Source organism: Amblyomma mixtum, chromosome 1 (genome assembly GCF_055824585.1).
Source record: "Amblyomma mixtum isolate Tamu chromosome 1, ASM5582458v1, whole genome shotgun sequence".
Lineage (NCBI taxonomy): Eukaryota > Metazoa > Arthropoda > Arachnida > Ixodida > Ixodidae > Amblyomma > Amblyomma mixtum.
The window spans coordinates 199,261,797-199,284,823 of NC_143012.1; the positions used below are offsets into that span (position 1 = coordinate 199,261,797).

At 44.8% G+C, this 23,027-nt stretch overlaps 1 protein-coding gene across 1 annotated transcript in view; it reads right to left on the reverse strand.

Annotated features, from left to right (window-relative positions):
• LOC149370515 (MAM and LDL-receptor class A domain-containing protein 1-like) overlaps positions 1-23,027 on the reverse strand; it is a 196,959-nt gene that overhangs the window by 150,456 nt on the left and 23,476 nt on the right. The window contains exons 7-13 of the mRNA XM_089577902.1: positions 18,887-19,140; positions 14,934-15,024; positions 11,938-12,078; positions 9,863-10,030; positions 4,740-4,843; positions 3,492-3,585; positions 645-806 (exon numbers count right to left, since the gene is read on the reverse strand). Coding sequence (XP_089434028.1) covers positions 645-806; positions 3,492-3,585; positions 4,740-4,843; positions 9,863-10,030; positions 11,938-12,078; positions 14,934-15,024; positions 18,887-19,140 — 1,014 coding nt within the window. The remainder of the gene's footprint in view (positions 1-644; positions 807-3,491; positions 3,586-4,739; positions 4,844-9,862; positions 10,031-11,937; positions 12,079-14,933; positions 15,025-18,886; positions 19,141-23,027) is intronic.

A 23,027-nucleotide genomic window follows, 5' to 3' on the forward strand; every position in this document is an offset into this window, starting at 1 on the left:
TCGAAGCCCTAATGCATTTTGTTCCTGCTTAAAAGATCGCGCGCTGATTACGGTCCACATTAAAGCGAAATTATAGGTGGTTTCGATCAGCCTGAAATTACTCGCTAGTGAGAGGACAGCGTAATTCTCTTGGCCAACCCGCTTGGACCTCGAAGCTCCTTGAGTGTTACTCCTTGCGCGCGACCCTTAAGAAGGCCAAAAAGTAGTGCACAAATATTGCGCCGCGGTTATATTCAGAATTTAACGCTGAAATTTATTTCAAGCGCCGGGTAATCATTCCGCACAAGACGCGGAATGGTTACGCACAACTCTCCGCCTGCTCGCATGAATTTATGGGATATAATTTCGCAACACACATATTTCGGCTAGCCTAGTCCAGCCCACTGTTAGATGCCAGTAATATAAGCGGTTGCGAGGCCAATTGTTGCGATTTTCAAGCTTTATATGATACTAAGAAGTGACACTCTTCATTCACTTCAAAAATAATTTCTCATGCAACTGCGCTTCCCCTGACAACAGCATGATTGTAATAGCGCACACTTAACAAAACATTCGGCCACGTGTATTTTCTTGTTTTATTCAATGCCGAATTGCAAAGCCAGTCTGGTATACTTCTTCGAGCAGAGAAATTGTAGCAGACTTGCCTGTTGTAGTGTCATTCTCAAATGTGTGGTCTTTAGGGGGCCTCAGCAGAGTAGTCTTCATAGTTCCTCCTCCCAGCTGCCAGCCTGGCTTGTTACCCAATGGGTCGTTGTTTGTCCATGAGCACCAGCCGTCTTCAAAGTTGCACATGTTGTCTTGTGGAGCTGTCCAACAAGAGCACCAACATCAGAAGAATAATATCAGTGGCTGTGTCTTTCCGGTCTAATTGGATCATAATCTCAGCGCATTTGAAATGACCCCAATGAAGCCAAAATGAGATATGCAGCTTCTGCACACAACCGATGCATATACTTCGCGTCTAATATGGGAGGAGTGGAATTTCTAGGGAAATGTACATTTATTGCACGCATTAGGTGACCATAGAGAATGTGTTATTTCTATCGTTGCATTTTCAAAGTGGTGCGTTTCATGAAAGAGTTTATGCACATGTTACAGACGTCGCCATGGTTTGAGCAGACAAGCCAGAAATGACGAATCGACTGTAAGGGAACCATATCTATTCACACATTGTGTGTAAAGCATTTTTAGTTAATTTACCATATAAATGTTCGAGCGCAATCAACACGCTTTTGTCGCGGCTGCCCTGGTCTCCTTGGCAGAGCACAAGAAGCTTATTTCAGCCATCAAAACATTTTGTGATAGTGATCTACGCAACCCAGAGTCTTGATATTCGCGCGCGAAATTTCTCCCTTATGAATTGGCCCTTTTGCTACCGCCTACTAGGCTACATACATAGCTCTGCTACATGCCGGTCTCTTCCCGTCATAATACTGATTACTGAACTTCAAATCAATGCATTCCTGTGACTCTAGTGCGAATGCATATGCACGGGAGCTGAATGAAATCTAAATTTTACTAATGCTGACCAAACTTACTCTTGAGGATTGAAGCCACAGATAATTAAATATTTCTAACAATTTTAGACACGTTAAGAGATATAAGTGGTCATGAATATTTATCACTACAGCGTGCCTTTAATCTGCTTTCATCAACTTTCATCTGCGGCGTGAACAGAACAGATAGCTTAACCTCAATGAGTCTAATATCGTTGCCCGACGTGTCGACAACCCAGCAAAGCAAAACACATGATTTGGCACATCTGCTCGGTTTAATTACGGTACAGCCCTACCATTCTTTTTTTTTCTCCTCTACATCACCGACGTGCACTGGCCGTATGAGAACCTGAGATACAAGCATTCCAATAGTTACACAGATGTAGCTGTAGAATAGCGTCATTTTTCTCTTCATCGACACTGAAATAGAAAAATAGTATACAACACCAAAAATTTATGATGCTTTCGAATGGCAGTTCGTCCATTCCACATTGTCACAAGCTTTGATGCATTTTGGACTTTTCGTGCTGTGTTGACCATTCGGGTTTACTTCCATCTGCAAGACCGTACGAGTGCAGTAGTTTATGAAAAGGTTCCTGCCAGTGAACTGATTTTTACAATCCAGCTTGCCAAAGCTATCGCTTACACACCTTCACTCAGCGAAGATAAATTAGAAATTTTAGCTATAGGCTTTTAAACCTACAGAGAAGGTCTCTCCGGTATTTTTGATGCCAGTGTTATTTCACACCTGTAAACATATGAATAATAGTAACTGAATTCTGGTTAAATAATTAAGAATATCTGTTTAACAAATATATTGAAGCGCGTGGCTCTAAATTCACATTTGCAGCTTGCCAAAAATAGTAGTCATGTCAATGCTTAGAATTAAAAATTAAGCACTGCAATCTTCGGCACTGTGTCTGAGCAAATTTGGCCTCCTTGTGCGATCTCCCATGCTCATGTTCGTGTTCGCCAATGTTCGTAACGCCAACATCTACCGTTTTTGGCGGACGCGCTATAGCGCCCGGCAGTTGGCGCCACTACTTGGCGCGCGTGTCACGTGACCTTCGCTTCCTTATCAGATCAAAGACCAGCAGCGAGCCCCGTAGAGCAGGCGGCAAGAAGCAGGTGGCGCGTGCGCCACAGGGTGACGTCCACTAGCGGGCGTTGCAGTGCGCGCCATGAGAGCTCGAAGTTTGAATCGTGCACGCGAATGGAGAATTTGGTTTACGGTTGATGAGGGTTTAACTTCCCAAAGCCACTCAGGCTATGAGGGACGCCATAATGAAGGTCTCTGGATTTTCGTCCACCTGGGGTTCTTAAACGTGCACTCACATACACGGTCCTCTAGAATTCTGCCCCCGCGGCGCGGCCGGCATCGAACCCGCGTCTCTTGGATCAGCAGCCGGGTGTCATAAGTACTGAGCCACCGCGGTGGCGAATGCAAAAATGGTTGAGCCACAACGCCTCAGGTAATCGCGTGTTTTAAACCATAAAATTAATACCCTCATTACTAATGGTTAGCTACAAATCTCTGATGGCAACCAGGCGCCTAAATGTAATAGTTATAACCTTAATTATTAGAAATTCTTAGACAAGCTGATTGGCTAACTTCATCCACCCGTTCCTTAGGTCCGCCAACGTTGATATTTAATGGCACCAAAGCCTTACGTGTATACAAAGGCTATACTTTTTACGCATTGGTTCACCTTCTATGCAACACCTTTCATGTGAGATTTAAATTAATGACAGATTATGCCGCCAAGGCGCATCTGATCAAAACGGCAATTCTTTCAAAATAAGTTTGTAAAGAATGTGATTCCGGCTTGGAACATTGCACAAGTTGATCATAACTTGCATGCTCCTATACTGTTATCGCATCAGTGCTTCCCCGCCTGTTTTGGGTATTAATGCTGCGTGAACGATAAATAGATATATTGGCCTGCTGACCTAATGTTAGATTATTCAAGCGAGTTATATGTAGAATGAACTTACCTCTCTTACCCTTGCAGTCATCAAGCCGAATGGCATCTATTGCGCAGTACGGTGGGTAATTCCGGCTGGGCATTAAATTGCAGTGGAACTCAACCTAGAAAGGGACGTTTGTTTTTCGTTACAATGACGAGTATTTAAGTCGTGAATTCGTGCGTCTAAAAAATAGCATGTCGGCAATAAGAACATATATTACAACTGAAAGATTAACTTTCTCATCAGGTAATAACTTTCTTCGACCGCGTTCTGTGTATATACCAAATATATAAGGATCTTTGCACAGTCACAGAGAAAGAACGCTTCCCCTCTCTACCGACAGCTCTACCGACAGAACCGTCAGTCGCTGGTATGCTCGGACCGATGTCAAGAATTCTTCTTTCCCATGATGTGTTTCTGCGCGGTGCTTCTCAGAGATTACATGTCGGCAACAGAAACAGATGAGACAATTTCAAACAGTCACTAATGTTCTAGGTAATAAATTTTCGGGTCTCGGCGGTGTTTATAAGCGGATGATACAAGCATGAAAAACTTGTGGGTTGCACGCTGACTTACTGCTCCTTTGCTGAGGCTAGCTTTCATCGTGCTTAACTGGAGGGAGTCGTTAATGTCGCCGCAGAATTATACCGCCTGTATTTCCGCGCGCTAATATAGAGTATTCGACGGATTGCGAAGTCGAATGACGTGTACGGGGTTCTGAAACCACAGCCCAAAAGAGAGCGGCAACGTGAATGATTCGATGCAATGAAAATAGCGAGTCGGCAAGTCGATGCAGAGCGGCGGAGCCAGACGAGGAGCCAGGTACGACTGCAGGGGCTTGGAAATAAAGTCAAAGCGTCATTGAAAGAAGCCAGTTTACAAACTACATGCACTTCTCTTTTGAGAGCATGCTTTAAATTCTACGCAATTTAAAAAATTCAAGTACCTGAACTACTAGTATTAAGAAATCGATCTTAGCTTTCTACTCATCATGACAGCATGTACAAGTTCCATCACGCTTAGAAGGAACAATGCTCTGCGTGACTGCCAACCCATGAAGCACTATTGCGACCAAGCCAGTGGCAAACCCGTGCACACGGGGACGATGGCACTAAGCGCCCCGTCGAGGTCCCTCTTCTCATGTGCCACTCTGTATTGATTCATGCACGGTTTAGAAGCAATGACACTCTGCAGGTGCGTGGCCACGCGGAGCCGTGTTCCCTCTAAGTGTGATTGATCCTGTACGCTGTATTGCTCGTAGCGATCTGATCTTACCTTGAAACTGCTGTCAACGTTGAATTTTATGTCCACTGGGATCCAGGAACCTCTGAGTAGCTCCTTTCTATTTCTTACCCAGGCCAGGAAATATTTGTGCCCTTCTAGAAAAAAAAATGGAGTGTACAATGACGAGTGTTTCTGTCGAAAGCTGGGTTCTTAATAGGCTGGAACAGAACAGGCGCTCTCTCTACTTTTCACTTCCGCAGAAACTGAATACGCACTTGATGGATGAATTGTTTTCTTTTGATGTCGAATAGTGTCTCACTAGTTTCAATAGCCGCAACTGCCTTTCCAAAATCAAGCGCATCTTAGCGAGACGAACAACCGAATAGCTCATCGGCGGCAACATTTTCAACGAGCAATCACAGCATACACACGACTGCCTTGCCCAAACGGCTGATCACGACAGACAGACAGACAGACAGACAGACAGACAGACAGACAGACAGACAGACAGACAGACAGACAGACAGACAGACAGACAGACAGACAGACAGACAGACAGACAGACAGACAGACAGACAGACAGACAGACAGACAGACAGACAGACAGACAGACAGACAGACAGACAGACAGACAGACAGACAGACAGACAGACAGACAGACAGACAGACAGACAGACAGACAGACAGACAGACAGACAGACAGACAGACAGACAGACAGACAGACAGACAGACAGACAGACAGACAGACAGACAGACAGACAGACAGACAGACAGACAGACAGACAGACAGACAGACAGACAGACAGACAGACAGACAGACAGACAGACAGACAGACAGACAGACAGACAGACAGACAGACAGACAGACAGACAGACAGACAGACAGACAGACAGACAGACAGACAGACAGACAGACAGACAGACAGACAGACAGACAGACAGACAGACAGACAGACAGACAGACAGACAGACAGACAGACAGACAGACAGACAGACAGACAGACAGACAGACAGACAGACAGACAGACAGACAGACAGACAGACAGACAGACAGACAGACAGACAGACAGACAGACAGACAGACAGACAGACAGACAGACAGACAGACAGACAGACAGACAGACAGACAGACAGACAGACAGACAGACAGACAGACAGACAGACAGACAGACAGACAGACAGACAGACAGACAGACAGACAGACAGACAGACGGACGGACGGACGGACGGACGGACGGACGGACGGACGGACGGACGGACGGACGGACGGACGGACGGACGGACGGACGGACGGACGGACGGACGGACGGACGGACGGACGGACGGACGGACGGACGGACGGACGGACGGACGGACGGACGGACGGACGGACGGACGGACGGACAGACAGACAGACAGACAGACGGACGGACGGACGGACGGACGGACGGACGGACGGACGGACGGACGGACGGACGGGAGTTGAACCCCTCCGGATGGCTAACAGGTTATCCGCCTCGACCACCCACTCCGCCTGTTGGACCACCCAAGACTGGAGGTCCTGCTCCGAGCTGCGCAGCGTGATCTCCCACGGCTCCTCGGTACTGTTTAAGGGAAAGGGACGATAGGGCACGTCCACACTACATGATGCGGGATAGGGTAGCGTGCCCATCGCATAATCTGCAGTTGGTAATGTGTAAATTGGGCTATATGTGCAAGAGAACTGCGGGATTTGTGAAGGCGTGCGCTTCTGAAGGGATTCGTCGGCCGGTGGGCCAAGACATCGGCCAAGTCGATAATTTTGGATAAATTCGTGATAAGTGGTCTATCGGTCACCAGCTGACCTCGCGCCGTGATGGGGTTAGGACTTCGGCCTGCCCAGTTAGTAATGCCAAGGGTATGAGCGTGGGCCGCCTTGTTCCCTAGGTGGGAGGAGTATTCAAGGGTTCAGATCAGCTGGACGGTGCCGGTGGGGGACTTAGATTGTAGGAGGCGGAGGGAGATAGGAGGGATCAGGCGTTGAGAGAAATTATTGATTGTTGCTTTGGAGCAGCTAATAACGATATTGGGGGTTGTGTTGGAAGAGATTATGGCTGCGCGATGGTAGCCTAGGCAATATCGGGGCAGGTAGTCATGACGAAGGCAAAGAATGTGACGCCAGACGCAGTAGCAACCGACCGATCACGAGAATGCATTGAGCGCACGGTTACTGTGCCAAGGCAGGCGTCGCGTCCACGCGCTGATCACCGTAACTGCCCTTGCTGATCTTCCGCCAGTGGACGTCTCGACTGCAGCCGAAGGTGCATTTGTAGCATGCAGCGCAATTTGCAATGTCTCCGTTAGGAAAGGTAGAGGCGTCGACAATGGCGGTCGCTGCTTCTCTACGTTTTACCAATCCTTTCTTTGCAGTGCACATATGCGGAAAGAGTAAGTTTTGGTTCCCCAACGTTGATGAATGATGTCGGATCATAATCTCGCTAGTGCAGTTTTGGCAAAAGAACACCATTGCACACGGTATTTTCGCAAAAGAAGGTGAGGTCGAAGACTCATTCGCCAAGCATTTCACCCCCAGATAATCTGAGAACCAAGAAAGGGGGAAGCTAGTACCCAATGGTGGACACCCGGTGGCAAAAGGCATTGAATTCAGCAGCTCTCGCATGCGAAGCAGATGCTTCTGAAGCGGAGCACGAATGCTTCAAAATAGCCAGCAGGTGCTGATGCGTGAATATTTCGGCTGCTCGCGAAACACAGAGTATGAACGCCCTATTCCATTCGGGGTTCCTTTATTTTGTACTGGTTAATTGTGAAAGATGTTTTTTACTTATCGATTGAGACCCTTAGACTCTGCTTTAATTTCTACGGACATTCGTGCCTACGTTTTGCGATGATCCCGTGGAGTAAGGTTCTAAAACTGCCCTTTTCCTTGGCATTGTGAACATAAACAATTTAAAGCAAGTATGAAAATTATTTTCGCAGTCATTATAGTAATAGCTCTTTAAAAAGACATATTATTAATAAACACAGCGGTGGTCTAGTAGTTTGAGCATCCGGCTCGCGTGCGGGAGATGCGGTGCTCGATCCTTAGAGTCGTCAGGCACCCACCGATTATACAATGGGCAGAAGCTTTTCCCTGACTTCGTTCTCGGCTTCACTGGGGCGAAATCATTGAAAAATAAACCTTTAACTTCTTGAGTAAACGGAAAACACCTTGTGCCATAGCGCGCTTCAGCCGAAGCTGCCATTGCATTAAAATCAATTCATCATTATCGTATCGTTGACAAGTATTATTCGGCTAATCACGGAGCATAGACAGGCAAACGCAGCAGGCGAAATATATTACAAATAAGAGAAAAAAGGAAAAAAAAGCAGAGTACTGCTCGCAAGTGATGCCAATGTGAGATACGTTGGAAGTGATGCCTATTTGAGCTGGTACGCCACTTCAAAAACGAACAGTGCGGCTTTTGACAGGCACGAAACGAAAGACACACAAGGACAGGCGCTGAGTAGCAACAAACTTTTTATTGCTTTGAACGAAGAACAACAAGAAACAACGATGAAAGTTCACGCTCGTTCACACACCTGAACTCCCGAAGAAAGTAAATGAGAACACCATCATCGCTTGTCTGCGGCCAAAAACCATATATCTTTTGCTGGCAGTGCTAAGGTAGGGTTGATAAGGCATGCGTCCTTGGACCTTGCGCTGTGAGCGGCTTGAATAACTTCCCGAGTTACCTTTTTACTGTGCCTGCTTAATATCTTTGTTTGTGTGAAGTGAATCCTGTATCCACTCTATGCAAGAAAGCTTCCATCCGCGCGTCTTGTGAAGGGAGAATTTCCCAAGCTGCCGCTCGTCTGTGTATCAGAAGCAATCCTAAGTAGGTTAAGCAGAAACAAGGAGGAACTGGGAGTATCCACCAAGAAAAAACGATAAGAAAACTGTTGTTCCCTACATGTATAATTTTTCACAAAGACTAAAAAAGGCAGGCAGTCGAACCAACGTCAGAGGTTGTTTTACGGCTCCCGAAAAGACTGCAAAGATGTGAGAAAGAGTTAACAGCAAACTCATTCCACAAGAGTGAACCTCAAAGCAAGAGAATCATTTCGTCGCATGTCATGAAGGTGTTGTCTGTGCCATCCCACTACCTGCAGCATGCAATACGTGGATCAGAAGGGAAGATGTATTAATGAACTCCTGAAAGAACCCAATAATAATGTGTACCAGTCTGTGAATGACCATCTCGGCATACATTGCAGAGATTGCGAAACTAAACCTTCCCCCACACACAAACAGATATTAAGCAGGCACTGTACCAATATAACGCGTGAAATTATTGAAGCCACTCACATCGCATGGTCCGAAGACGCAAGTGTTAGCAGCCCCTACTAAGCACTGTCAGTAAATAATCAGGGTTTCTGGCCGCAGGGAAGTGATGATGGTGTTATCACGCATTTTTTCAGGTGTTCATGCGTATGAACGAGCGTGAGTTTCACTATTTATTTAGTTTTTTGTTGTTGTTTGGAGCGTCGTATATAGTTGCTTGTTCCAAGCAATAAAATTTTATTGTCCCCTCGTATCCTCGTGTGCTTTAGCTTTCGGCCGTGTCAAAAGTCGCGCTGTTTGTTTTTGAAATATCAAATACGGTAGCCCGACTGCATGAAGTGCGACAATTCAACTTTTGGCAAGAAAAAAGTGCCTTCGAAGGCATCCTCATTTACGTACTTGTCTACGCACCACAAAGAGGGCACTGAACGCACAAACATCCTTCCTTACTTTGGGTTCTGTCTTGTGTTTCACCCACACTGTCGTTGATGGGGCTTGTAACGCGAGCAACAGGTGAACCGCCAGCTTTTTCGGTCGCATTGCCTTATCGCTTTAATGGTATCGTTCCGCGCATTAAGGTACGTGCTCACTAAGCACCAATCAACTGCAGCCTCTTAGGTGCCCCGCATGCAGCCTATGGCAGAGAAGGAGAACAATGCTAACCAGTGTTCTCGCGTCAAACATCAAAAAGACCTTAAAAAAAAATTGAAAACTGCAGTATAAGCCAGCCTTTTCGATGGTCCTATGGCGAATGATTCATTATTCTGTTGTGAGCATAGGGTAAATAAAGGGCTGACACGGTTTTCGGAATACTTCTGTACACGGAGGGTTTTCAAATCACATCACCTAAATAGTAAACTTCGAGACACTTACCTTTCACAGCCACAGACATGGAATTTACACCCTGGAATGCCTGTGCAGTGCTCGGAACAGCGTACTGGAATCGCAGGCATTGAACGCCTTTTCTGCCGGACAGAACTGGCGATGACAAGACAGCCGACAGGGAGGGACTGCTTGTCGCCGTAAGGTACGCAAGGCCACCTGCGAGGAAATTTAGCACGTCACATAAGGTATGTAAAACCGCACTGTACGGAAGAGGTTTGCACAACAGAGGTCATCTGATGGACTCTGATCCCCCTTCCTTTTCCTCCCCGCTCACCCCCCTCCCCCCCCCCCCCAAAAAAAAATCTAGCTTGGGATCCTCGCAACCGGAGTTTAATATTAATTTCCGTCTTCGGTGCATGCCCGTGCATTTGTTTTTATTTCCGTCGCTGCATACCTGATGGCAATCGTTCATAACGAAAGCTATTACAGAGCAGCGAGACGAAACCATCAACCCCAAAAGCGGTAGTAATATGATGCTAAAGGTAATATATCAGACTAAGGAGTGAGGGTTTAAAACGATATTAAACAATGAATAAAATAAAGATATCTTGAATCAATCAGGTAGAGCAAGTGAAACAAAAAACAGCCTGCTGAAAATTTTTGAGTAAAAATACTCGTAGGTGCATACTTGTAAATCCATATACCTGCCTACAAATAGGCGGAATCACTAAGGTTGAATTAACAAATTGAGCTGTCGGATCTATACTACAGCATTTATAAAAACCGCAGACAATGTATCTACACACATCCGCACAAAATAAGCATCAGTATTTGTAAATTACAAAAGGAGCTAAAACAAATTAGATTGACAAAGCTATTTATCAGGTTCCTATATTTAACATCCCGAACTGAAATTGCACTGAAGCTTAAGTTTTTTTGTAGAACGTAAGATCTCTTCAGTCATTCAAAAAGGCGAATAGAGTTGGCCTACGCCCCACCGCGGTGGCTCAAGTGTTACGGCACTCGGCTGCTGACCCAGAAGAAAGGGGTTCGATCGCGGCCGCGGCGGCTGAATTCCGATGGAGGCGAAAGTCTAGAGGCCTTTGTACCGTGCGATGTCAGTGCACGTTAAAGAACCCCAGGTGGTCGAAATTTCCGGAGCTCTTCACTACGGCGTCCCTGATAGCCTGAGTCGCTTTGTGACGATAAACCTCAATAAACTAGAGTTGGCCTACACGGACAACTGCGTACATGCTCAAACACCACTTCGCTAGATGTCGCAGTAAAGCGCGTCCTGGGTATGAGAATCTGTGAACATTCACTGCAGAATGCTCTCAGCCGTATACAGCACATTACTGGGAGCACTCGTATTGCTTATTGCCTAGATGTGCGAATCGAGGGGAGATACGAACAATACAGCCAAAATGCTTTGTCGCTAGCGACATAAAGCCGAGCATAAGGCGTTATGTGTGTAAAACAAAGTTGTATGCTTTAGTGCAAAAGCCAGTTATTCCTGTAACAGTACATTAAAATGCATCTCATAGTGCATCGACCCTCCAGTAGATGCGAGGTGAGATGAGGAAGGAAAAAATGTGCTGTTTGCAATTACCAAAAAAATGCATAGGTTACATCAGTGTGCGGCATCGACCATATTGTCCCAGTCTCGTAAGTTCCTTATAAACATAAATGCTTGGGTGGCAAGTACTATTACCGTCTAAACAGGAATAAACCTATCTTGGTGTAAGAAAGAAGTAAGAGGTGAACTAGCACACTCTATTACGAGTCTTGACAATACTACCCTGATTCTAGAAGAGGTTTCAGTTAATAAATATTCGAAATGTTTACTCTTGGCGAATGTGGCTTATTCTCACTGCAAAACACAGTAACTGAATGTACTTAAGAACGGGAGGGGAATTTTAAACACGGCATTGAAGCAACTCGAAGAGGTTGAAACATCGGTTAAAATCTTCTTAAGTGCTGGAACTTCGCATGTTTTGAAGGTGCAAATTGTTTCCGTAACGTACGCACAAAAAAGCAACATTCTAGCTACGAAAGCATATTTTTCAAATGTACTAACACTTTCAGGTGAAATACTCTAGACATATGACGCAAAAGCAACATACCTTGTTTTGTGTTGGTAGAGTAGTCAGGTGAAGCAAACTTTTTTCTGTTGCGACCTTCAAGCAGCCATGTCTGTGCGCCGCTTCCGAAGTTATAGCCGCAGGAGTCGCCCCAGTCGAAGTCGCAGGTACCATTCTTAGGCTCTGATGCAAATAAGAACGCATTTTAGCTTGCAATATTTTACCCAGCGCGGCAGAACATTAGCCGGAGTCCAATGGTAGCTGCAAAACAGATTTTAATAAATTGGAATGTGGCTACCACGTTAATGCTCTCACAGCTGTGTTATCCGCATGGAAATGAGACTGGTTCCTAGTGGAGGCGATAGTTAAATATTGTTATTGATTTTTTCGAGAATTTCATTTTGACTCGAAGAATGTACGCGCGCGGATGTTTTCATTTCTGTAGGCTATGTGAACTGCACGCTCGATGCCAACTATATGAGCGTAACTGTAAAGATTTTAACGGCACGCCACATCTTGTACGCACCGAGACTAATTTTTTTATTTCCTAACTGAGAAGTTAGTAACATATTGGAGAACTAAATAACTTTTCTACCAACAGAGATGGTGGAACATTTTCAGCTTGGCAGCATCAAGAGAGCACTATTCGGAATTATTATTAGCGCTCTTATGTGCGCTGGACCAAGTCTGCGAAACCGCAGAGGTACCGTTCTTGTCAGGTAAGGTGACGAGAATGGCGCCTTCGCCCCATTGGTGGCACTAAGCCAGAGCCTATACGTGCGCTCGTGCCCCGTGGATAATCGATATGAAACCACTGTTTTTACTGTATTTCCTTGTGTGTATGAAAGCTACGGAGGTTTCTTTTGACGCTCTTCAACTTTTAATTAAAGCGGCTTCATATGTCTCGAAGATAACATTGTATTCCATCGCCATTCAATAAATTTATTTACTTACAAAAATTGTAGTTATGCTAGTGGCGCTGGGGTTGATTATTCGCAACCATCATCAACCGTCGCACAAATCATGGCTTATTTTTTTAAAGCGATAACAAGCTCGGCAAGCGTCAAAGAATATCACAGGAGCCCCAAGAGAGCTCGTCGTTCGAGCACTCTAAGCACGAGTGGTCGTCTGCATATTGACAATTGAAAGCACCTACGATTATAACTACTGGCATGAAAAAGAGAACGGTAGCTGCGGGCATACCGCAGCTATTATCCGAGAACAGTGAAGTGGCGTTCACTCATGTGCCGAAAATGTGCTTGCCAGCGTTGGCACACGTTCCAAAAATGCTCACGGGCATTATATAACGTTTCTGCTAATGTAACAAGGCGTCCATACCTAACAAAGAGAGTAACTTCAGAAGAACCGTCCTGTTCTTAGTGTAAAGACGCCGGGCAGCCAAATCGGCTTAAATTTTCATAGCCATTCACATCTTACATGGCCATTATGCAGGGTGAGTAAATGTACACTAGCGAAAATTATGCTAGGTTGTCAGTGTGTCCGTTATAACGTGTTTATATGAATGCGTCAAGGGGAAAGCCTGATACCAATAATTGCATATAGCGGAATAGCGTTCTAGCCTATGTTAGAGTATGATGACAGGATTAAATTTCCTGCAGCAAGCTTGTGGTGATGTTACCTTGCTACAGGTCTACTGATGTACTAAATCTGAGCACTTTAACTGTGGTCACATAATGGAGCTTAAGAAGATGCTCAAGTATAATTCTTCATGGCCAGTTTTAAAACAATGAGAGAATTAACCCCTACACACAAAAACTCGCACAGACACATTTTATAGATGGCTTTTCACCTAACGCTGCAAATAATTTCAAAGAATAGGCTTTTTGAGTCAGAAGAGTGCTTCTTTCGTCATAACATTGTTAGCCGTGTAGTACATCAAAATAGAGCTAAGACGTGCTAACTATCAGGATGGCTAAGTATTGCTGACAGCCGTGTAGCCCACCGTAAGTAGTATTTATAACACTTTTGATAGGTTCGAAACTGCGGTTGCCCTTGGCGCTGAGGCCGATCATATTTTGACTCTTTCGACGAGTTCCGCGCACTTCAGAGGTTTCTTTGCCTGCAAGCTTCTCGAAAGCGCAATTTTTTTTTTGGTGTGATGTAGCCAGAATTTGTTGCGCCACAGCGAAGAGGGTAACTGCGTTTTCGAAATTCAAAAAACTAATATTGATATTACTCACGGTGAGTTACACGCCTCTCCATAATTAAGAATCTTAACAGTAATAGTTAAACAGTAATAGTAAAACGATTCAAAATTAGTTAACCAACCTGCTAGTTAGCACATCTTAGTTGTATTCCGATGTAGTACACCACTGAAAATTCTATGCCGGAAAAAGCGCTCTTCTATCAGAAAAAACCTATTTTTAAATATTGTGAGAAGTCTTTGGTTAAACACCGTGTATGAGGTGCTCAGCAGTCAATGAAAGGATGCTTTGTCCCGGTCGTGTATCATGTATCTTAAGCTAGCAGCATGGCAGAAGAGATTTTGTATATGTAGGCGTGTGTGAGTTCAAAGCAACATGATACATTAAATTTGCTAACAACTTTGAATCACCAACCTCATAAGCCAAATTAGGTTAAACGAAAAATGCCTCTGTTACTCAAAATTAGTTCGTTACTTCCTGTGCCAATCAAACCCGGCCTATACCAACAATGTTCTTTATTCAGAACGGTGAGCACGTAGTTTTACCCGTCACTTTATTGAGCGCCATAGTTTTAAAGAAGTAACTTTAAGTCCAAACTTACGCTTTCCTTTGCCTTACTTTTAAACAAACCTTGTGCTAAAAGTCCCATTAGTACCTGGGCCGCCTACACGGGTTCGTAGAAGGCAGAGGTTCTTCTAAGTAGGAGTTTGAAGTTCAGGATAAAGTTTTCATATCTCGAAAGTCTGTCATTGGATCATAGCCAGTATTATGCTATTAAATCAAGAAATAACGGGTCACCTAATTTATTCGCACTAGGTGTGATTTAGTAAGTTTGAACATGTCAGGTAGAAATCTCAATGCCGGCAGTCTTACCAGGTAGACATTCCCCGTTTTCCACTGTCAGATCATCCAAGGCAAAGACTGCTTTTTGCGGGGTGTCATTCGTATAGTAACGAATTATGATCTGCAAACATCCGTGAGAATGGAAAAAATTAGTAGGAGCAGAAAAATTTTACTTAACCAACACTGCCACGCCTTAGCGCATTGAAGGAAGAGTCCAAAGGAATGCAGCTGTTCCAAAAATAATGCAGCGGCCTAGTGGAGCGAAAGCTCTAATCCATACGTTCAGAGCCTAGCAAAATCGCCGCCGCGGTGGCTCAGTGGTTATGGTGCTCGGCTGCTGACCCAAAAGACGCGGGTTCGATCCCGGCCGCGGTGGCTGTTATTTCTTTGGAGGAGAAATTCTAGAGGCCCGTGTACTGTGCGATGTCAGTGCACGTTAAAGAACCCCAAGTGGTCGAAATTTCCGGAGTCCTCCACTACGGCGTCTCTCATTTAGTCGCTTTGGGACGTTAAACCCTATAAACCAAACTAAACCTAACCAGAGCCTAGCAAAATCAACTCTTGCATGTTGTTGTTGTTGTCGTCTAAATAATGGCGCATACCCACTGCGAGGGATTGGCCAAGACACAGGCAGCCACTGATAGGTACTCAGAATTATAAACAAGTAAATAAATGAGAGGGAAAAATGTGTGCATCTGTTGCGTGCATGTGCCTAGCGAGAGTGCTCCTCATCGGCGTCTTCTACATAACATTGCCAAGCGCGAGCTCTCCGCTGCGCGGCACTACGTTCTCATCGTCGACGCAGCGCTAATCCGATATTTTAAAGAGAAAGAGTTTATGAACGCATTGTTTTCATATATTGTAAGATTTCAGTGTAACAATCAATATATTGGCAGATCTCACATCGGAAGGCTTGCATTGTTTTTCTTTTAATGTTTTTGCTATCGTCAAAAGCCGTCTCCATTGGTTTTCTAAGGTAATCTTAACTGCCCTATGAGGGCGATGGGATCTTATAAAAGAGAGATTTCGCTACATATCGATGAATCATTACCTTCAATATCTCTACAGAAGTATGTCACGTTTTCAAAGTTTAAATTTTTTTTCGAAGAATGTTGGACATTCGCTAAAAAAAAGAAAATTGAATCAGTCGTCATGTGTGCGCCTGAGGTAAATCATTCATGCACATAAATTCAGTAAAACCAATCTGTGCAAAAAAATCGCCATGATTTCGCGCTTAATTAATGTTGAAAAAATTATCTGTAATTTTTTTTTTTGCTTTCATTGCAACGCCTTCAGTCGGTGCTTGTCATTAAAGAATCATGTTTGTAGGATATATTGTCCAGAATGCTGACGTGGAATATGAGAGCCGGTTGTGAAGGACTTGAGAATAATTCGATCCACCCGAGAACATAATATAGCCGTGTTTGCATTTCGGTTGCATAGAAATGCAGTAGCCAAAAGCGGGATTTAAACTGGCGATCATGGGCTCAGGTGCTGAACTCTATAGCCGCAGTATAAAAGGGACAGGTATCCATAATTTTTGTAATCATGAATATTTCGCAATGCTCGTGCGACCGTCATCGGCATCTCCAGCCGTAAGGCTTCACTGGTGGTAATCAAGTCAATTTTTGCTAAAATTCTAACTCCGATTTTCCACGTTGTGGAAAATGGCTTGAGTGAACGAAAACGACGTAGCAGTGATTATACTAGTCTTTCCAGCCTAATGTGACCTAGGCTCACTTTAGACGTCAACCATTGTTCGGGTTTTAAAAGCGAAACTATATAGAGCAGAAACTTAAAAACTATTTACTGGTCGTACCGGAGTTCCACGGGGAGATCCGTCTATGCTAGTATGAAACGCACCATCTCAAAATAGAAAACCAACCGAATCTTTGGAGTCTTTTCAACTTCAACTCTCAAACATAGGCACCCGGTTGCAACCAGAGATTTGTTACTCTGGATTAAAAATGGCCATTTAAATATTGAGAATTGAGAACACTAGATTAACGCCGATGCAGCTGCTCAACAAATTTTGACAATTTCTTGCGCGATTCCTAAATCGCGCACCGACGGGGCTCGATTTCGGTGCGTGACTGCATGGTGCACGCACCACGTGACTTTATTTGTCCGCTGGTCGCTCCGTAAGCCGAGGTGGCAAGGCAAGTTCATGCGGCACCTTCGTCATGAAGTAAGCTGCACGAGAGAGCGTCGCCTTGCGCGCGCTGCTAGTCTGCCTATGATTTTTTAATCACAGTTAAAATTTTTGAAATCGGTTCAACCAGAGCGCCAATATTTCCCGATTTTCGGAATTCTGAAAAACTGAAATAGATATTACTAATGGTCTGCTACAAAGTTCCTATTAGAACCTCGTCTCTCTCTATAATGCTAAGAGTTAACTATTCATATTTACTAACCAGGTCGCTAGATAAAATGATTAATTTTTTTCTTACACCACTATTATTACAATTCCGAAAAATTCATCTTTTTACATCTAAAGCCATATTTCTTCTTCATGGCGGGCTTACGCCAAAACCATTATGGATGAAAGCCAGGGATGTGGGCATCTTCTCAAGGGTAACGTGTAAGGAATGCGAGATGCTAAATGTGCCTTCTTTCATGATGAAAAACATTGATTTCCCTCGGATAACCCTGTGCCTAGAACTGACAAGGAGAACATTATAAGAAGACTGGCTCAGGTGTCCAATGCTGTCGCTTTTCTGCGACATGGTGACGTGTCCTTCGAGGAAAGACGTTGGGATTACCACGTGGCTGCTACGGTCTCCCACTCCTTAATGGCGCGTCCTGGCATCTGTTTTTCTACGTTTAGGGGCGTTCCAGGCGGTCTTATTATTCATACATGGCCTCTGAGGAAAATTTGGCAAAGGACCCGGAAAGATATTGTTCAGGCAGTTGGAATCAGGGTAAACACCACCGTTGGCGGTCGTGTGTAGCGAAAAGGGACACATTTTACCGCGGCAGCCTTTCGGCTCCCGTTGTGATGAAAATCCGGCGTCGGCCTTCAGAGCGAAAAGTAACCTAGGTGGGGCCCCTAAGTCTAGTGACTTCGTGGCATCATCACAGACTGCTCATTGAATTGTGAGCAACTGCCACCGTGGCAGGTGGTAGGTAAACTAATGACTGGTCGCGATATTTTCCTCAGGAAGAACAATCTCCTCCATTTTTACCTTGATTCTTTTCTTACTGACTAAATTGGAATATTAATAACGTTCTTAAGTGGGGCAGCTCCGCATAAAGATAGAAATTCGAAGTTTGTTGACCAGCAAATGAAACCTTGCATGGCGTTATTTCTTGAGAGATAACTTTATACAGCGCTTGTTTTATGGAGCTCGCTAGGAGCGTGCAGAATTGCAGAGCAGCCCTGAATTGCGACGACTGGTGCGCGTTGCGATTGCAGGGTGCAGCCTGCACCCTGCACCTGGCGGTGCAGGGTGCAGAAATCACGTGCTTTCTCCGTGAATAGTAAAGGTTTTCGGCAATAATTAATGGTATTTGGTTTCATGAAATATAGCATCCATTTTTCAAACAAGAACTCCGAATCCTATTCTACTTGAAATGGAATGTAAGGACGGAGATGACAGCTCTCATGGTTTTTCTGAATTTTTCAGGGATTCATCCTCAAAGCATGGTATGGAACTTGCTTGGGCCTACAGAGCTGCAGCTTGGTTGCTAAGGCTAAGAATGCCCATGTGTTTCAATAGAAACTTTTATTACTAGTGAAATAACGTTTTTATTCTTTCAGCAGGACTGTCTTGCGTATGTAACCAATGAGATGTGTATTGAAGGATGAGTGGATTTTCGTTTGCGCGTGTTCGTTAACTACACCAGTGCACAGGGCGTCCAAGTTTACAAGTGTTTTAACCTCTCCAACAGCAGCACACTTCCAGCCTATAGCGAAAACATCCTTCTCAAACATTCGCTTTGGCCACATATAATTCGAGGAGAGATTCAGTACGGGTACAAACCTCGACAGCGCCTGAACGTTTCTCCGAGTAGCGCACTCGCTGCCAGCGGCCGGCCAACTCCTTCCTGGTCACGTAGAAGTCTTCCGGGTACAAGCCAGATGAATGATTCACTTTGAAGGAGGCGTGGCCGCTTTGTGTGCCCGATAGATGGTACCAAGCCGTGAAGCACAGCGGTCCTCTTGTCTGGCCAGAGAGCTCGGCATAGGGGAGCCGGATCATTGAATTATGCGTTGCGTAAGCGCTGGACCCCTTGTCTACATGGGAGAGAGCAAAAGTGTAGAAAGCAATCCATGATTTTCAACGTATGATTGTAGCATCCTTTTTGCATCACCTCTTGTACCGACAACGATACCTGCAGATTCCTTCGATGGTTATACAGTAAAGTGCGCTCCTCTGCGCTCCTCTGCGCTACAAGCCCCTAAGCTCTTTTCATTGTACAATACACCGAATGTAAATTTGCGGTCAAAAGACTCTGAGCCCCCTTCCAAGTTTCAAAGCATACCGCGCTCCATCGTGAAGTGGCGCCTGCTTGCAGCGCGGCATGCTTTGAAACTTCGAGGGAGTTCAGAGAGTTTTGACCGCGACTGTACACGTTGTGACCTTCACCAACCAAGCTAAATTTAGTAAACAGCTCCTTTGCACCATGATTTTGTGCGTGCTTTTTCGGCAGATATGTGTTAAACCCGTTTCGTGTTGAAATTCTAGGAAATGGCTTTTAGTTAAACAATAGGGTGGCAAGATACCGTCAGAAGCCCCCTTTTGACACAGGCCGATTAGTGATACGGTAGTTGCATTTTTTTTTATTTTGAGGACTTGGCGCGTGACGAAAAAGATGGGGCTGTCAATATACTTTGGAAGGCCTTGGAGGTTATTTTGATCCAGAAACGTGAGCAAGTTCAGGCTCTTAGTTTACTCCGTCAGCAACAAGTCTTGCTCCACAGTAGTCGTTAGTTCAACTTCATCTTGACGTCTTGTTCTTGAAACCTTTGTTCCGAGAACCTTCTACATTGAGTGGCGAAGCTGTACTGTGGAACATTTGTGACGTGTGCTAAGCACTGTTTCCTTTTTAAATACGCATAGGCAAGTCACCGTCTGGGTAAGGGCTGCGAAAGCCCTTGTTCTTCACCTCCTCCAATCTTTTTAAAATTATAACGGAGGAATTAAGTGCAAGAGGGAATCAGGGCACGTGTATATCTCTTTAAGTGGTCGTCAGGTTGCAAAGATCCGAGCAGAGATCAAAAGAGAGGCTGTTTTGGAAGGCATTTATGGATGGGTCTTGGTGTATTAGAACGTCTGCTCTCATCTGGTCAACATTCTGCGCATATTCTTGTGCACAGTTTCAGTATTTCGTTTGGGTATTTTATTATTTAGGGCATTACTCTCTTCAGCGATGCTCACTGTCTTTCTAAGTCTCGTGAGTTACCTTGCCTAAAAGTCGCTAAGTAGTTGGTGTAAATGCGGGATTTTCTTATCCACATAAATTTATTTACAGCCTCCATAGCATCACAGTTGATGTACAGCTGCATCACAAGGGGATCCAGGTGGTCAGAGACGTAACCCAGATTTGTGAGTACCTTTTTGTGTAGTGGTCGTACTACCGTCCTTGTCTCTGGCAGACGCATCCGTATAAGCAATTCTACTTTCTGCACTTATGTCAACAACAGTGTCGAGGTGTCGTCTTTATTTTGTGACATAGATTATTCGCCGTGTTTGTAGTTATAATGTTATTTTCTTGGATGTCCACGCAAGCGGATCTGTCGTTGTCAATTGTTCGTGCTGTCTAGCGGTAGGCATAACCTACTTTCGCTTTAATTGTCTTGTCTCCTGTGTGTTGATTCAGTGTTTTCGGATGGAATTTTCCTGGAGAATGGGGATCGGCATTCGTATTATCAAAAGGCAATTGGCTGGAAAAAAGTATTAAAAGTAAGTAAAACAAGCACCTAGTATGACAGGCATGTAGGAATCCTATAGGCAATGACTTCTCTGGTAGTACAACGCTGCCCCGTTTCAACCCCGTTTCCGTATCGCTGTTCCTAATGTGTCGAGCGATGAACACAAATTTCATTTTTTTACATCCCGATTTAAAAGCCAATGGAGTGGTCATAGCAGCACGTTAAAGATTGATATGTGCGCACACCGGCTTGGTTGCTTGTTCGTGCTTACCGCCTTTAAAAGCGCCCCTAGAAGCTTACTGCTGAGGCTGCAACGCTTACATAAGATGCGGCAGAAATTGCACAAGGCAGATCGTATGGGGTCTTTGGCGCTAGTTTCATGTGCACTTGAGATTACAATTTTTTGGTGCAAATTGCTTTGTGCCGTTGTTTTTATCGCGCCGAAGCTTACAAACACTAATTTAGAACGTGAACTCAGAGTAAAAGCCTTTAATGGCGCAGCCCACTTTCCTGAAATTGCGCATGACTCCAGTGTACATTTCAACATTTCTGCAGCGTTAAAACTCAAGGAAATGGGAAGATCAGTGGAGCGAAGCAAATGTACAAAAGAATATATTAGACCTGCAGTATAACTGTGTAGCCCATCATGCAGTATTTATTTCATTTTTTACAAGCATAGCTGCCAATGCCGATTTTCGATCATTCGAATCCAGAATCCCACCCGCGGAAAGTACTCCCGCGAAGGTATGGTGAGCTTTGATAAAGTGCCTGATAATGTAAAATCAAATTCCTGGAAGTTGCAAGCGATTATTCTGCCGGCTCTTGCACTGATATGAACCTGCATCCCAATTTTTTACCTGGTAAAAATTGTTTCGAGCGGTCCAACGGTGAGGAAATGGCTAGACCATGCGTATTTCCTTCAAGCTAGGAAGCCGGTGGCACAACGTTTACGGTTTGCGTTCTCAGGATTTTCACTTTAGCCGAATCCCCCAGGTTTTAGCGGTGTAAGTGTGCGTATGTGTGTGAAGCCTCTGAGTGGCAAGTGTAACTGGCTCACTAGGTCAGTGGAACTAGTCGGCCGCTCTAATTTGAGGTGCTGTCGTATCTTGTTGTATGCTATTTGTGTATCGACTGGCTTCGATTCCGAGGTACAGGCTGGTCAAAAGTTTCCATGCCGGAGGGTCTCCTTGTGAGCGGTATTACCAGGGAGCTACGACACGCGCGACGTTCATAATGTATGTAGAGGGTAAAAGAAGAATCGTTCTAGCCTGTTACAACTTTGATAGCTTAATCCGCATCTTGAGTGCCAGGATACATCGAATAAAAGCAGACCATGTGGCCTGAGAACTTTTGATCAAACCTATACATCTGTTGGGAAAGCTTAGGCTGAGTTCGGCGCCAACTTTTCTTTCTCTATACCCTGGTGCTCAGATATTCACATCAACTGTTGACTTTGTTGTGTTGACGTCAGCGTAGGCTTGTCTGATATGGATCATCAAAGACACAAGGAGGGACGCCATTAGTGAAGTTTTGATATGTTATTTTTGAACTTGTGAGTATGCACTGGGAGGCGGGATGTGTCGCCACGAAAGCTATAGCCTCCTCTTCTACTGTTGTTGTGTCGCGGCTGACTGCTTTAAGTCCATCGACCGTCGACTCTTTGTGGACAACCACCACAGTGGCTAGTAAGCCTTCGGGACCCGAGGCATCGACGTAGAATAAGCCTTCCTGCATGCTGTTCTGTTTCTAGATTCCCTTTGCCCTTGCTTGCCTTTGTGCCTGTGGTGGGTCGGGCGCATATTTCTTGAACGGGGAGTAGCCTTGAAACATCCTCTCCAGGTGCTTGAGATGGCTTGCTTTGTAAAAAGTCTAAGCGGACATTTAACATTGAGAATATTGAGGACAGTGAAGCGCGAGTTTGGTCCTCTTAATTATCCATGAAAATAGCTAGCGCAAGAAACGGGACATGAAGGCCGTCGTGTGTCCTCTCATCCCGTTTCTAGCGCTAGGTGTTTTATTGGGCACCCTTCTCCCTGTCTGTGCGCTTGCCAGTCAGACCACTTCATGCGTGTAGTGTGCCTCGATGATATTTTGATGGTGTCGTGGAAACCTAAGTGGAGCAGTCACTGTGTTGATGCTGACAGCAGCAGGCCTGTAGCTCTTTTATAAGTCATTTTGATAATGGTCTAATGAAGACTTATATCAGGTTTCTCGAGGTGAAGGTATGGTGACACATATTCCAATACGGC